The sequence below is a fragment of the Carassius carassius genome, chromosome 2, assembly GCF_963082965.1.
Source record: "Carassius carassius chromosome 2, fCarCar2.1, whole genome shotgun sequence".
NCBI lineage: Eukaryota > Metazoa > Chordata > Actinopteri > Cypriniformes > Cyprinidae > Carassius > Carassius carassius.
This window is the reverse complement of record NC_081756.1, coordinates 12,866,612-12,883,825: the sequence shown is the minus strand read 5'-3', so window position 1 is coordinate 12,883,825 and position 17,214 is coordinate 12,866,612. Positions and strand designations below refer to the sequence as shown.

The 17,214-nt window shown below is 39.6% G+C and overlaps 1 protein-coding gene and 1 non-coding gene across 2 annotated transcripts; one reads left to right on the top strand and one right to left on the bottom strand.

The window, feature by feature from the left end:
• Positions 1 to 663: 663 nt before the first annotated feature.
• On the bottom strand, positions 664 to 1,914 carry LOC132103159 (uncharacterized). Its single transcript, XM_059508024.1, has 5 exons — positions 1,788 to 1,914; positions 1,543 to 1,678; positions 1,104 to 1,467; positions 898 to 1,024; positions 664 to 780 (listed from the first exon to the last, which is right to left on the bottom strand). Exons 2-5 carry the CDS (start codon positions 1,569 to 1,571, stop codon positions 671 to 673), a joined length of 630 nt encoding a protein of 209 aa, XP_059364007.1. The 5' UTR covers positions 1,572 to 1,678; positions 1,788 to 1,914; the 3' UTR covers positions 664 to 670.
• A 2,993-nt stretch (positions 1,915 to 4,907) lies between these two features.
• Positions 4,908 to 5,098, top strand: LOC132112463 (U2 spliceosomal RNA). Its single transcript, XR_009424960.1, has one exon. It is a non-coding gene; the product is annotated as a U2 spliceosomal RNA (small nuclear RNA).
• Positions 5,099 to 17,214: the final 12,116 nt, after the last annotated feature.

Genomic DNA, 17,214 nt, shown 5'->3' with positions numbered 1-17,214 from the left:
TCCACCACTCCAGGAAATTCAGGAGGGTGAAACCACATTCTGTTTTCTTTCAGGACTTTCCTCCACCTTGTGCTGCCGTGCTTGTCTTTATAAGACATTGCCCTCTGAAAAAGTCCCCTTTCAGCATCCTCCTTCAGCCATGTTTTGTCTGCGCTGGTGAGCCCATAAGGACCAGACTCCCACATTTTGTGCCAACCCTCAAGCGTCACCTGGTAGTATAACAGAGACAAATTCTTATGTAATAAACACCTAAACAGTTTCCTTGTCTAACAACCACTGACTACTTAGACCGTTACCTCAGGATGTGCTGTGTCTGCTGGAGGAGCTGCTGGAGGAGCTGATGCATGAGCTGCTGTAGGAGCTGCTGGAGGAGCAGATGCAGGAGCTGCTGGAGGAGCAGATGCAGGAGCTGCTGGAGGAGCTGCTGGAGGAGCAGATGCAGGAGCAGATGCAGGAGCTGCTGGAGGAGCAGATGCAGGAGCAGATGCAGGAGCTGCTGGAGGAGCTGATGCAGGAGCAGATGCAGGAGCTGCTGCAGGAGCCTTTAACGTAAGTGTATTAGTGAAAACCTTTTTCATTTACCTAAGCATACTTTTGCATGCCCCTACCCATTTATGGTGTCCCACCTGGAATCAGGGAGGTAACAGGTAATTGTGATGTACAGTACAAACTAGGGACTTACAGCATACGGTGAAATGTAGCCTGTGGATGGCTTCTTTGGAGGATCCGGATGGGTCTCTTTTTCAGGAGACCTTTTTCTACCCACAGCTTCCCCAGCTGCTAAATGTGGACAGTTGTCGTCATCAGCACACACAGTGTTTTTGGACTTTGCATTAATAAATACAAGGTTCATGACATGACATGAATAATTCAAGACATTAATAAAGCGATATAAACCTTGTCTTTCAAAGGAGGTGAGAGCTTCCACCAGCAGAGCGTCATCCGCCCAGCCACTATCACCTTTGGACCCTGATGAGCTGGAGCTGGCAGCTGCTGCGGGAGGGTCCCTGTCCTGTGGAGGTTTCTGTGATGTACGGGTGGGTGACATTTGCATTAAATGTTGTGGCTTGTTTTTTCTTAACGGCACCATAAAAAAAGCCTACCTCTTTGTCGAGAATGTACTGCCTGAAGCGCTTCAGTGACTTGGTGGTGATGTCCTCCACCTTCATCACCAGCCACTGCTGCACAGAGCAGTGTGCCTCCTTTGCCATTTTCCTTTCGTGGTCGGTCCCGGCTTGTGGGTCAGCCTGAAGAGACTTGTGCAGGCTGTACCACTGCCACATCTCCTGGAATGTGAATGACCTGAAGCGGCCCTGCCCATAAATGGCCCTGTCCACATTAATCTCGAGGTGGCAGGAGACCTGTGGAAACAGCTGCACATACCTCAGCAGGAGATCCTTTACCCACTCGTCAGGGCTTGCTTTTCTTTCATGATGGCGACGTTCTTTTATGTGCATATCAAGCAGACTAAAACATCACATAATTAATTGGTTATTATTGGTTATTCATTAACGTTATTTCTGTTAAGTACAGCATACTTACTACTTAATGTAGCCAACATCGTTCTCCATCAGCCATTTAAAACTTTGGCCGTTGTATTTTCCAAATGTAATCTGGAGCTGACCAAGGTACTGCACCTCTGATGGAGTCAAGGTAAGGGGCTGACATCTCTTTTTGGCTGAAGACAGATAAATTGTAATGACTTTTTTTTTTTTAATGATAGGCTCAAAAAAACAGTTTATGCTGCAGTGTAAACATAGGGTGGAAACACATCGATTGCATATTACCTTCCTCACAAGCTGTCTTTTTATCCTGGCCTGTCTTTCTATTATAGCATGTGTTGCGAGATGCCAGTGCCTTGGCCTCCTTTGAAGCCTTAAGAAGGCATTGTTGCCTATTTTGTGGCACACTTGTGTCTAAAATGCACAAGGTGGGAAACAAGGGATCCATGTCTAACACACCTGTAGGAAACAGTCTCTTATAATCACCATGATGATACAGGGAAAAATTTGTCCACAAGCAAGTATTGAATAAATTTGAAGGTGTTCAATACTTGGTTTCCTTTCCATTTTTTTTACACTCCTCTTTATTAATGGACTTAGATTTTTTTCATGTCTTCATGTACATTACACTTTACTGTTCATTACTTTGAGTACGAAATGTGCTATATAAATAAACTTGCCTTGCCTTACACAACGATATATATGGGTCATTCTACAGAAACATCCACTTTTGGAATGGCAAAAAGTGTTAAAATGCATTTATTTTTCTAACACTTAAACTTAGACAAGATTATAAGATTACCTGTTGACTTTATGAATGCATATAAATGACAGCTTAATTATTTGTCTTTTTAGCTTTTTTGTGCAATTATTTCAAGACCACATGTACCATTTTTGTCTTTTTTTTCTGAATATGTATTCAGTGTCAGAAAAATAATGAAAATGCAAGAAATCAGGAGATTGTTTTATTTATTTTGTGTGAAAGACGAAAACAAGGTAACACCAGTGACAATTTTCATTAAAAAATGCATTTTACAAATGTCTGAATTTCTGATAACTGAATATGAATACATTATTGTATTTTAAAGGTAGAAAAACTGGTTTGTACTTAAAAATAAAGCAATTTCCCTCTGTACATGGCTGTGGGGGCAAGCAGTTTTGTGATGCTTGGAATTATTTATAATTAGTTAAAAACACAGTGCTATATTGATGGCGCAAGAAGGTCTAATTGTTCAAATAACACATTGTTTTATTTTTAAATATTAAAAACAAATTGTAATATTCCTGTAAAGGCTAGGGACATAAAAATACAAATTTCTGTAGAATGACACATTCACACATAATACATTTACACACACACACACACACACACACACACACACACACACACACATATATATATATATATATATATATATATATATATATATATATAAATATATATAAATATATATATATATAAATATATATATATATATATATATATATATATATATATATATATATATATATATATATATATATATATAAATATATATATATATATATATATATATATAAATATAAATACACACGCACACGTCTATGTGTATAATGACAATCATGCGTTTGGCAGACGCTTTTATATAAAACAAGTGACTTAAAGTGCATTCATTTTTTTCTATCAGTATTTTTGGCAAAATGATCTAACAACTACTAATACTAATCATCGCGATAAATATAATTATATATAAAAGAGTATGTATTTATTTATTAGCATTACTAATTGTAAAGGAAATAAGTTTTTTTTTCCCCAAAATCGACCTTCACAACGGACACGAGCGGCGCGACACCACCCCAAACGCGATCATATTTCTGACTTGATGTGAATAAAACCAACTTTGCGTGGATATTCTAACATTATAATAACTTACCAAACAAACTAACTTCGGATGACGGACGAGGAGCGCTAGCGCAACATCCCCAAGCTTTAGACAGCCCGGCCTTCCGATTGGCTCGCGCCGTTGAACTTTAGACAGTGCGGCCTTCTGAATGGCTCGCGCCGTCTGAACTTTAGACAGCGCGGCCCTCTGATTGGCTCACTGTGGACTCGCGACCAATCGGCAGGCCGCGCTGTCTAAAGTCTAAAGCGGCCATTGCACGGCGCTCGGGCTCGCGTCTGCGAATGGGTATGTGACGAGGGGTGTGCAGTGCTCCTGCATTAAATCATTAACCTAAACTGCTCACTTTATTAGACAGCCTAATTAACAACTTGAGCCATCATATTTTATATCCATGTATGTGGTTACTCAAATCATATAAAACAGTGAAAACGCTCAGGAAATCTGTCCTCTCTTGCCTGCACTCGAGATGGTGACGTGTGAACACCACTGACAGATTTTTTTACTCCTATTGGTTGTTGCTCGTGAAATTCACTGTTTATTTGTATAAAGTTGAAGCATTCTCAACTTTTGACGCTTGACTCACAACGTTTGACATGCACACATTCCGTCGCCAACGTCACTGTGCCGGAAGATGCCAGCTCTCCATTGAAAATGCATGGGATTATGTCGCTCTGTCGCTGACGGTGTGAACGGGGTTTGAGATGTATGCAGACCTGGTGACCAACTACAAAAAGTCTTGCTTCTGTGCTTTCCAACAGGGGTTTTTGCACCAAGTGCTAAGTCATGTATTGATCAAATACTTATTTCTCTCACTGAAATGTACATTAATTTCTAACCATTATATAATCTGTCTTCAGGATTTTTTTTTGATATTTTGTTTCTATATGTTAAAATAAACCTACCATAAAAATTGTAGATCTTTAATTTCTTTGTAAGTGGACAAACTTCAAGAATCACCAGGGGATCAAATAAATATTTCTCCCACTGTATAATTATGATAAATCTCTAATGCTTCCTACAATGCTTCCTAGCTTTTCCTGTAAAGCATCTGTACATGCAAACAAGTTCCTAAAGTTATCTTGCTTTATAAATCACAAATTTATACAGTGGTACATCTAATCAAAATTGATTATTCAGATGAACTAAAGATAATGATGAAAAATTCAAAGGCAACTGGAGAGCAAAGTAAATTAAAAAAAAAAAAAGTTTTTGTTCTTTTTGTTGTTGGACCCCTCCCCTTCTCATATCGTCACCTCCCCTCGTCCCACGCTTTACCCTCCCACTTCATCGCAGCTTTGCACACCCATTGTTTTTAACCGCTTTCAAATCGGAGGTGTGAATGACCGGGTGCTCAAGTAAGGGGGGGGTTCATGATTCTTTAAGCCATGTCTGAGGTACATTAAAAACTGCATTGTACACAAGAACTATTTGAGTAAAGAAAAAAATAAGCAAAGTAAAAGCTTACCATAGTCACATTTGCTATGTCAAAGGATGTGGCTCCTCCTATTGACCGTTTGTAGGTATCGCTTCTCGGCCTTTTGGCTAAGATCAAGTGTAGTATCTGTTCTTATCAGTTTAATATCTGATACGTGCCCTACCCGGGCACCATATATTAAATTGATTTTTGGAGCTGGGAGATGGAATAGGGGCTTGCTCCGTCCACTCCACGCATCGACCCGGTATTGCAGTACTTCCGGGAACGGTGCACCCCCCTAAAATGGTTGAAAAAAGAAAATACAATGTCTGCAAGTAAGCAATGATTGCGTTAATGTTATGTTTAACAGTGTAATCACTCTGGTGATCTGTATATAGTATTGAAATTGGCTCTTAGTATTTTGTAATAATTTTTTGTATAATTTGTGTATGCTTTAGACTATTTGGAAAATTAATAAATGTGGTTGTGGAAATTATCTCTTCTGCCTGGAATCCCATCATTCACATTGTAATGTGATGAAACGTAGCTTATCTTCACTATGTCTGTTTGCAACAGCTTTTTTCTAAATGCGCTCAAATGGTCCCTGCCAAAGATGCAATGTCCTGATACTGCATTGTAGGTAGGCTGGTGAGTGGTTTTTCATCAGGAAGCTCGATCGTTGGGGGCTGGTTGGTGCTAGAAACACTCTGATGACGACGGAGGACAGCCAAACCTTGATCTGTGTCTTTTGTGGCTGACGAGTCCTCCTGATGAACTTGGTAACACACTAGGGTTGGGTACCGAAACCCGGTGCCAATATGGTGTGTTAATGGTATGTTATGGTATGTTAACCGAACCGAATCAGAACGCAGATTTCGGTGCCTCCTAAATGCCTGAGCGACCGATTGAAATATATTTCCTGGTTCTCCGAAAAGTATGCAAGAAGCGTGGGCGCCACTAGGCTTTTCTTGGTCGGCATGTAGCATTTAGCTCCATAAGCTGTACACAAATTCGCGATCGCCTCTGAGTCAGTCCCCTTAAATTTCATATTAAAAGGGCGGCAGACCTGTCTCTTCCCTGTATTTCAGCCTGCTCTTCAATCCGCAGACTGCGGCGGAGCAGCGTGAGCGGACTCAAACAGAAACAGAGGACATAAGGTGTTTATTGATAGATTGTTAGAATATCTGTATCTGTGCAGTTCTTTGTCATAAATACAGTTTACAAAAGGTCACAAGGGAGCAATCGGTTTCCCATCTACTGTAAAGTTTTCTTTCCGTTCACCTCTCAACACCATAGCTGTTTCCTCCAGCGACAATCTAACCCTTAACACAATGAACACATACTTTATACTTATTTAAAAATACTTAATACGTACTTTATACATACACTAATGTGCAAAAGTCTTAGGCACGTTAATATTTTCATTAGGGGTGTGCACGGATAGTCGAACATTCAAATATTCGTTCTGCTCTAATTATTCGATAAATAAAAATGATATTCGAATTTCCCAAAAAATAAAAAAAAATAAAGTTCACAATAAAACCTAATTTGGTCACTCTCTGTGATTCTCCACGGCATATTTGAAGATGTATGCAAGCAAAAAATAATTAATGAATGAATAAGGGGCCGTTCGCATACAGCGCCTAAAAACGTGTGGAAAAAGCTAGGCGCCCCGTTTTCTCCTTCTTTACAAAGCGCTCGGGCAGAAGCGCTCCTGAGGCGTCTGCCGTTGCTAAGCAACAATGACGTGCTCTCTCCATGGAGACGCGGAAATTTCAGCAAAGGATAAATGGATTTGCAGCACAAAAAATCGCTTTCAGTAGCTCTGCTAAATTTATTTCAAAATGGCAATCCATATACATCTATGATCAGCTGTTCCTTTATCTTGGCTGAGCTTTCAACGTTGTTACGGGAAAGGATGAAGCTGAATGTTTAGTTCTTGTCACATGACCTGCGGTGCGCTTGCGGCATTCAGAAAAGTTGAGATGTTTTTAACTCGTTGCGGTGCGGATGCTCCTGGAAAAAACAGGGGCGTCACACCGCGTGCGCATCGGCCGCGTCGCTTCCAATATGAGCGTGCATACCACGCGCCTACATTGGAAATAATGAACTTGAGCGCGCAAAAGACGCGATGTGTGAATGGCCCCTAAGGTCTTCTACAGTACTTCAAATATGCCTTGGAGTATCACAGAAAGTGACCGAATTCATGAACATTGTAGCGGCATCTCTCAAGCAACGAATAAACATGGCTAACTTGGAGAATGCAGTGAAAACTCCTCTTCTCGCGTCTGCCCTAGACCCTCGGCACAAACATCTCCGGTTTCTCGATGAAAACATGAGAGAAGTGAGAAAAAAAAAGTTTTTTTGAACATTATCAGAACATTATTTTCCTTGATGCGAGTGGAGCGGATGCAGCCGCAACGATGAAGAGGATGCAATGCCCACTCGTCGGAAAAGGGTGAGCCAGTTCTTCAGTGATGATTACAGCGAGTCCAGCCGAGACGAGTGGGAACAGTTCTTACTGGGGCCATGTATTCCACCAGATGAGGATCCCATTCAGTGGTTAAACGAAAACACAAAGCGCTTCACAAAACTTATTCGCTTGGAACACCGTTATTTGTGAGTCCCGCCAACATCTGTGCCGTCAGAGCACGTTTTCTCCCTGGCCGGACTTATTGTTAACAGACGGAGCCGACTTTCCCCCGATCATGTTTACATGCCCGTACTTCTTAACAAGAACATGTAAAACAATAGAAAAAAAGCAAAAAAGATTTGCTGACAGTTTAAAAGTTTCAAAGTTAAGTGTAAAGGCTACGTTCTAATTGCTGCAGGCTGCTTTACGGTTTTTCTGTTTTCACTTTTTTTTTTTTTTTTTTTTTACAGTAGCCTACTGTACTTTACAAACGACATTGTTGCAACTTTATAAAGAATGACCATAGTCATTCACAGAACTGATTAAAGACAGTGACAGACAGCACTCATTTTAACTAAATATCAGAGTGATTGATAAAGATACAGTAGAAACATTGTGTGGTTTTGTCTAAAACAATGACCCAGATGAAAATACATTTATTAACCTTAGAGTAAGGGAAGCTTGGGAAATAAGAGCATCCAAGGAGCGTGTGAAAGCTATGGGTTTAGTTTAAATATTTTTAATGTTATCATAGTTTTTTGTGGCTCTTTTTTTTTTTAAGTATCAGTTCAGGCACCGTTTAGGCACCGGTGCCATTTTAAAAGTATCGAAATGGCAACGGTATCTTTAAAAACACAATCGATACTCAACCGTATAACACACTTTTAATTCATTTTTAGGATTGGAATGCCGAGTTTGCTGAGTTCAGTGTCATCCACAGTTACTCTCTGCTGCACACACTGGTACATTTTGGTGATGTGATGCTTCAATGGTGACCTTTGAGCCTTTTCTCCAGAACCAGGATGAAGCCACAGCTGTTTAATAAGGCAGTACATCAGACGGTTCTTTCTGGAGTCAACCAAGTGGCAGCCGAGTAACGCTTGCTGAACTTTTGCACCAAAGATGCCTCGGACGGATCTTCACTTGTTCGGCCGAACAGAGCATTGCCCCAGCGTGCCCTCCTCCTCTTCCTACTCTGCCGCAGCAACAGAGACCTCATCATCTTCATCCTCACCTACTTGAAGTGTCTCTTTGGTCTGAGCGTAATGGTCAAGAGCACTGAAAGGCTATGATGACTAAGAACGGATACTCCAAACCTATCCACTCATCCCCAGCAGGAACAGGAGGCCTTTTCCTGACACCTTGGATTCAGCCGATGTACCAGAGAGGAGACGTATACCATGTGCTTTCTCCCTTTTTGGCCTTTGACGCTCGCTGACTCCGTCAGAGTTCCAGTGTTCCAGGAGATACACCTGAAAGGGGACAGCAGCACAGTGGGGCCCAGGGGTCATGTTGGGCAGAAAAGAATGAAAGCCTTCCATGCTGTTTCTCCTTCTCACTGTGCTGTATCATTGAAGATGCACACCGTTACAGGTCACATACCTTGTGGTGGTGTACATGTTTCTCCCCGGTGGATCCTGGATGCAATCGAGGTGCTTCTGTTGGTTCTCCCAGAAGTGGTCGATGGCCGCAGTGTACAGATGCACCTGGTTCTCATCACTCCCAGCTGCTCCCTTCAAGATGTCAGTGGCACTCTGGACACGTGCACAGGTTTCCTGGGCACCAACTGTGATCCTCCTGACATGATGGCTGAGGTCTGACTTGCTGACATGCAGTTTGATATCTGGCTGTCAGTCAGGGAAGCATAGCTAGTTGAGTGACCGCTCGTTATTGGTGATGAAAAACAAAAAAGCTTTGAGAGTGGATGGAGGGGAGATTTCAGATCCTGCTGTGCTGAAGTCAAATGGAAATCTGCAGTCATATTCGACTTAATTGTTTTCTTGAGCGTTTTAGCAAACGCTCAAGAAAACAATTAACTCTTAACTTACGTGTGATCTTCCCAGGTTTTTTGTACTGGCTGAGGAGGGTGGTGTACAAGTCCTTTCTTTGCATGTACTCCTCGCAATGGCTCTCCAGGACCTGCCTCCGCACTTTGGCCATGGTGTTGCCAATGTTGCGATCCCTTATTAGGCGGATAACCTGCTTGTCCATGCTACGCCTAAAATTAAAGCATGTTTGGATGTCTGTAAATTCAGAATCTATCAGAAATCAAATCATTGTGAAATTATATAGAGAACTCACCGTAATGTCAAGACAGCAGGGAACACAGCTCTGTGAGCTGGCCTGAGCTGGTTAAGGATGCACACATCCCATGAGAGGAACCGACTGATGGAGTGCTCCTCTGACTCCTTTGCAGCCTTTCTGAAAGCGTTGCATGCCAGGACTTCTGTCAGGATGGAGTACCAGCCAGACATGTAGCAGATCTGCCTGAGAGTTTTCGAATACCCACAATGGTAGAGAAAGGCCTTCTGACTGGAACGTGCCGGGCAGTCAGACCTTGGGCACTGAAGACTGTCATGCCACACTCCAACTGCTCTCCAGAAAAAAAACAGAACTTTGAAAAAAGGAGTCTGCTGAGGCGACTTTCCCTTCCACCACTCTGGGAAATTCAGGAGGGTGAAACCACATTATGTTGTCCTTCAGGACTTATTTTCCACCTCATGCTGCCGTGCTTGTCTTTATAAGACATTGCCCTCTGAAAAAGTCCCCTTTCAGCATCCTCCTTTAGCCATGTTTTGTCTGCGCTGGTGAGCCCATTAGGACCAGACGCCAACATTTTGTGCCAACCCTCAAGCGTCACCTGGTAGTATAAGAGACAAAATCTTATGTAACAAACACCTAAACAGTTTCCTTGTCTAACAACCACTGACTACTTAGTTACCTTAGGATCTGCTGTGTCTGCTGCAATCTTCACAGTGCCAAGGCATGGCTGAGCTGCTGATGCAGGAGCTGTTGATGCAGGAACTGATGCAAGAGCTGATGCAGGAGCCTTAAATGTAAGTGTATTTGTAAAAACCTTTTTCATTTACCTAGGCATACTTTTACATGTCCTACCCATTTATGGTGCCCCACCTGGAAACGGGACTGGAATTGAGAACTGCTGCTTTGGAGCAAATATGAAAACAAAATGCCATCAAATCGTTTCTGAAGACATCAAAACCTTCAGAGGTACATTAATATTAATTAATTCATATATTCATTTGAATAATTCCCTTAGCACTCTATTACAACCTCCCAGCTTTTCCGCCCTGTTTTGACTCAAAACAAAACTACTCTGCTGTGCGCACCTGAGACTGTTACTAAAAACTGTGCTTTATGCTGGACAGTATTCATTTATCGCCAGTTGTTCAAATTGCGGTCATCTAATACAGTGTTAATGATAATAAAAAGATGAAACCGTAATACTAACCAGTGTTGGGAAGGTTACTTTGGAAATTTAATAGGTTACAGATTACAAGTTACCCTGTTTAAAATGTAATAGTAGTGTAACTTTTTCAATTACTTTATTAAAGTAATGTAACTAATTACTTTTGAGTACTTTTTAATTACTTTTCTAAATTTGTGAAAATTAAAGAATAATAAATGAAAGCATATACATCAACTTAAATACATTTATCTAATAAGCATGTGATGTATTCTGTGTAATAAACTCCTGAAACATTGGTGTTTTTTTTTAAAAAGCTGTCTCTTTGTATATGATAGTTTTCTCAAAATAAGTAAAATGCACATGAAGTGACACAGAGCAGTTCTAGAAATTATGTTTATGTGCTTGTGTACTCCTACAGTATATTGAGATGGCAGAGGTTGAAAACACAAATGGATTTGTATTTATTTTTAAATAAATACATTTGTAAAATAATTTTACATTTTTGGTTACCACAGTTAAACAATAGTAACCATTTTCTCTGGATTTATAGTTAAATATTAAAATGTTAATTTTCGTAAGGGTTGTGGTGTTGTCTCTCGTAGCTCCCCCTAACCTATAAAAAAAAATCTGAATTTTTTTCAGCTAAATTCCTACTGTAACATTACAACAGATAATAATGATGTCCTTTATATAGTATTTTGAGTGATGACTGATGAGCAACGTGCTGCTGCTTGATTAATTAAATAAAAAAACAAAGACAAAAAAGCATCTTTACAGATGAAACTGACCTAAAACCCTGAACAGTAGTTCTGCTTCTCTGCTCCAGCTGTGCGCTTCCACAGTCCACTCTCTCTCTCTCTCTCTCTCTCTCTCTCTCTCTCTCTCTGATTACTCGGAGTCTGATCCAAACTATAAAGGTAAATCAGTAGCAAAACTCGAGAGGTTGAAGATCTGAATGTGAGAACTTGTCATATTAATATTTGTATTTGTAAGTTAAAATTTACACTCACAGCTCTGATTTGAAAAGTTGAATCTTTCAATTTGCACACACAGACAATGATCAAAACACCCGTGTTTTGAATTGGAAGTTGTAGACTAATAGTTACAAATGTGTAGAATGACATTCACACAAAGAAAATGACATACACACGTTTACGACATATTTACTTTTGCACTTTACTTCAGTTTTGCTGCACAACGTCAAGTCGGCACTTACAACCTCTCAGATCTGGAAGTACAAGTTCAAATCCTAGCGCTCTGACTTTTGCTACTCTTTTTGCGGTATTCTGTTGCAAAACTCACTTGTGCACTTGTATATGCAGATGTGAGAGAGCAGAGCTGGGGGCGGGGCTTTGGTGCGAATGAAGACATTTTATTGGTCGATGCCCGGCCAATGAACAACGCCAATTGTTTTCACTGAATATCCTTAGCTTTGACAGGGTTTTAAGACACTGCATTAATTTTGCGATTCAGGTATTATCTGGTAGACAAATAATGCAACATATTTTATATGTATATCCCACTGCATATCACTGTACCAGAGTTGCAATATAATGCTGTTTTTATTATTTTTATGTTTTGTAAAAATAATTTTAACATCTTCATTGGGTTAAATTCCTAATTTGCTTGTCAGTAATGAATCTTTTTAAATGCAACATTATTAATTTTTTTTAAAATAAAAATCGAGTGTTTAATAATGTCTAAATGTACATTAAACAGCAAAACCTAAAAAATAAGCACTTATGACCAGAAATACTGTTTTTGAGCAACTAGTAGAGCTAAATACATGTATTTATTAAACATCAACAAGGCCATCTAGTGTTTAAGCAATGGAATTGCATATGAATATTATCTTTCTGTCCACCAAATGCCTCTAATTTAAAGCGTGCCTCTTTGCACTGGAATTTAAACCTAAATACTACAGTTATTGTAGTATAAATAATAACCATATTAGAAAATGTTATATTTCAAATGGTCATTCATGGATCATAATTATTGCGCATATTATGTAGTACCATGATCTCTTCAAATTAACTAAACAGGACTGAGTTAACATGTAGTACAGTTATTTTATTGGTTAAAAGTTACACTTAATTGTTTAGTCACATTTAACTGCCAAGGAGGAGTATGAGAACATAATGCTGTTCCATTTTTCAGTATAAAATGCTATTGTAATGCATAGTCATTAGTCATCGAAGTTATCCATGCATAATCAATGCACTTTGTGTTACAAATTACTAGAAATCGCTGCAAATATAATGTAACTACTGTCTGTCCCATTTAATACATTTCAAGCATATTGACAAAACGCTTAGTTTAGTACTATTGATAGCTCCATGAACCACGTGACCGCGTGGCGGTGAGATCAAAGCATGCTCTGGTACAGCGAGTTTACTCTGCAATATGCAGTGGGATATACATATAAAATATGTTGCATTATTTGTCTACTAGATAATACCTGAATGGCAAAATGAATGCAGTGTCTTAAAACCCTGTCAAAGCTAAGGATATTCAGTGAAAACAATTGGCGTTGTTCATTGGTCGGGCATCGACCAATAAAATGTCTTCATTCGCACCAAAGCCCCGCCCCCAGCTCTGCTCTCTCACATCTGCATATACAAGTGCACAAGTGAGTTTTGCAACAGAATACCACAAAAAGAGTAGCAAAAGTCAGAGCGCTAGGATTTGAACTTGTACTTCCAGATCTGAGAGGTTGTAAGTGCCGACTTGACGTTGTGCAGCGTAACTGAAGTAAAGTGCAAAAGTAAATATGTCGTAAACATGTATGTCATTTTCTTTGTGTGAATGTCATTCTACACATTTGTAACTATTAATCTACAACTTCCAATTCAAAACACGGGTGTTTTGATCATTGTCTGTGTGTGCAAATTGAAAGATTCAGCTTTTCACATCAGAGCTGTGAGTGTAAATTTTAACTTACAAATACAAATATTAATATGACAAGTTCTCACATTCAGATCTTCAACCTCTCGAGTTTAGCTACTGATTTACCTCCATACAAACCGTTTGGCGGAGGCGCGGAGAGCGCGCGAGTCATGACTAACACTTAATGACTTATTAGAGATTTAATTATCAAATGGCGGATTCGCAAATGATCGCTTTAGTACATTCGGCAGGCAATTATACAATAATGATATTAAATAGGTGGGCAAAATCGGCTGCCGGGCCACCGGGAATTGTCCCGGTTCTCCCGGTGTCCAGTCCGCGCCTGATTTCCACAGACACACAGAACGTGCAGGAGTCATATATTGCATTTTTGGGGCTTAATATTCACAGACACTAGTCGATGTCATGTTTTGATTCAAGTGTACTGACCTACTTTTGATTTAGTCATCCAAAATGTGGCATATTCCGTCCGCGTTAGGCATTCCGTTTTTATGACTGGATTCTACGAACCAGACTGTATTTCCGCATCCCGGAAATTATTAGGGTGGTATGTCTCAGAATAGTCAGTGCAATTTGGGAAAGAAATCAGTTAAATCTGTATGTGGATGTGTGTAAATATTCAAATGTAATCCCCTTTGTAATCGTTAAAAATTTCATAAGTAACTAATTTAATTACTCATTTTTTCGTAGTAACTGTAACTAATTACAGTTACAATAATTTTGTAATTAAATTACGTAACGCCGTTACATGTAACTAGTTACTCCCCAACACTGATACTAACCGTGGGGGATTTTATCATGAGTTATCGTCAAACCGGTAATAGTTACATCCCTAGTCTATTTTGTGCACAACTTGAACAAACTACAACAGGTAAAGCTGTCAGCTGTGTGGATATTGGCAATATCGTTAACAATTCATGTTTATAATCATTAATAATATGGTTTCTTAAAGGAACACTCCACCATTTTTTGAAATAGGGCTTATTCACATTATTTCCTACATTTAGATAGGTGGGCAAATGCATTTTTGTGTCAGTGCATGCATTGTTTTAGTTTGACTGGGTCGGCGTTAGCTTAGCACAATAAATGGAATCCTTTGTTGCCAGCTAGCATGGCCTGAGTAAAAGTGATCAAAAAAAATAAAAAAAAACCCCACCTAATTACTTCTTGTGGCCTGCGTATTCACAACGAGTACAAATAGCGATCCAGATTAACACTAGGCGATTTCCTAGACAGATATTGACTTGGGACTATATTATGGGGAAGCACAGGCGAAGCACTGCTGCTTAGGCGAAGCACTGCTACTTCGGTGCAGAGATATCACGCAACACATGAAATCCCACGAATTCCGTCAACATAGCGGCGTGCAACGCGTAAAAAAAAACAGAAGAAGAAAAACATACCGGCGTGACCTGCACTGAGTGTCTTCGCTTTTGGATGATTTATTTTGAGAAGTTACAGCAAACATGATTATTACCTGCATAGCAAAAGGTTGTGAGAACAAGCAAAGGACATACACGAATGTAATGTTTCACAGAATTCCACCTAATGTGGAACTGAGAAATAAATGGATAGCAGCTCTGGAGATCTGTAGTTCAACGCCTCTCAACAAAATAAAGCAGTATCGTGTTTGCGAAGAACATTTTGCACCAGAGGACTACTTTGAAAATACAGGAAGAACAAAGTGCACATGTAAGTTGTCTTTTATTTATCTTCCTATATAACCTATATTGCCTGTGAAAACATCAACTCTATGTGAATACAGCTATAATATGGGTCGATCTATACATGCGTCATGATTAAAATAATCACTTACTCTGTGGACAGCTGTCCATTTGGTCCATTCGGCGTGGGGCGTTTTTTCCAGTTCACTTTGTCACACCGGAAAAAAAAATCGAGTACTGCAGAATGGATCAGCGCCGTGAAATCCTCTGTAGATGTGACACAACTTCGGGCACGCTCATCTTGATCTGACGTGTTGAGCCTGGTCATCAATGGCAAAAACATGTCCCACTCTCTACAGCATAGACACTCTATTTCCGTCAGCATAGATTGGCATATTCTCCCACATTCACACCACCAGTTCATGTTGGCTCTCATCACGAGCGATCGCAACCTCCTCCTCCTGTCGTTCTATTTCCAAAGCACGCAGCTCGTCTTCTGTAAACTCTGGTTCAAATAGGTATGGTTCTGGTTCTTGACTGTCTGAGAAGTCACCCTCTTCGTCTCTCTCAAAATCAGCCATGTTCATCGCCATTCGTGTACTGTAAGGAAAATAGCCAGGCAGCTACTATTCACGCCGGTATGTTGACGGAAGTCGTGGGATTTCATGTGTTGCGTGATATCTCTGCGCCGAAGTAGCAGTGCTTCGCCTAAGCAGCAGTGCTTCGCCTGTGCTTCGCCTGTGCTTCCCCATAATATAGTCCCAAGTCAATATCTGCCTAGGAAATCGCCTAGTGTTAATCTGGATCGCTATTTGTACTCGTTGTGAATACGCAGGCCACAAGAAGTAATTAGGTGGGTTTTTTTTTTTGATCACTTTTACTCAGGCCATGCTAGCTGGCAACAAAGGATTCCATTCATTGTGCTAAGCTAAGCTAATGCCGACCCAGTCAAACTAAAACAATGCATGCACTGACGCAAAAATGCATTTGCCCACCTATCTAAATGTAGGAAATAATGTGAATAAGCCCTATTTCAAAAAACGGTGGAGTGTTCCTTTAACAAGATCTTAGGTCTATGGTGTATTCAGTTAATGTGTGAACTTAATTTGAAGCACACTTGCCATCCAGTAATCGCAAAAAACTTTGTGCTTTGTTACTTTTTAATAAAGAATCAGCTTTAAAATTATTCAACATTTATAATGAAATACAAATAATAAATACGTTTTTGTTGCTCTTTAATGTGGCCGATGAGATCACTTTAGTGCCTCTGTTCAAGTGGCAAGTATCTCATTTAGTCTTTCTTTTTACAACTATAGCACATAATGAACATGAATTAACATCAAAAGGAAGGCTATTTTATAAGAGAACAGTACAACTTACTGAAATGTCTCATGAAAAAAATCATTCAGTGTTCCAAACTGCTTTGTACACATGCCATCTTTTTTGAAGCTGTCAGTGCTGTTTTTCATTATAATCATATGGAGTAAACAGTGTTTTTAAAAAGTCCTGATTGCTTTTTAAAATGCCTCCGCTGGTGTCTTTTTTTGCATCTCAGAGTGTCTTTTCAAGTTGAAACTGAACCGTTTAAGACTGAAATCTAAATTTGGTTAATTGACTATCATTTCCTAATTATTTCCTAAGTTCTGAAGGAATGGCATTTATAACCATCATGTACTCCTTAACCGGTATATAAAGTGATTTTTTTTTCTAAAAACTCTATGTAAGCACATGACCATTACTACTATTCAAAAGTTGAGAAATCAACAAAATATTTTTTCCGTTTCTTTTATTGTAATGCCACAAAACTCTGCAAGTTATTGGGTCTTTTAAAGCAAACAATTCACTTTATATTTATAGCTAACCGAGATACTAAATATAATTCATGAAGACACTCGAGTCACTTTTAATTCTTCTGTCTTTACGAGAAATTGCTGTATCATCTGCTAACTGGAAACATTTAATCATATTATTGGCCAACTGGATACCTTGATATGGACTGATTTT

Bases quoted from the DNA above. Each gene is read 5' to 3' on its own strand.
- LOC132103159 (XM_059508024.1), bottom strand. From the start codon at position 1,571: ATGGAGAACGATGTTGGCTACATTAAGTA. The intron at 1,025-1,103 runs GTAGGCTTTTTT...CGTACATCACAG, and splicing joins AGTACATTCTCGACAAAGAG to AAACCTCCACAGGACAGGGA. The intron at 781-897 runs GTTTATATCGCT...GTCCACATTTAG, and splicing joins CACCTCCTTTGAAAGACAAG to CAGCTGGGGAAGCTGTGGGT.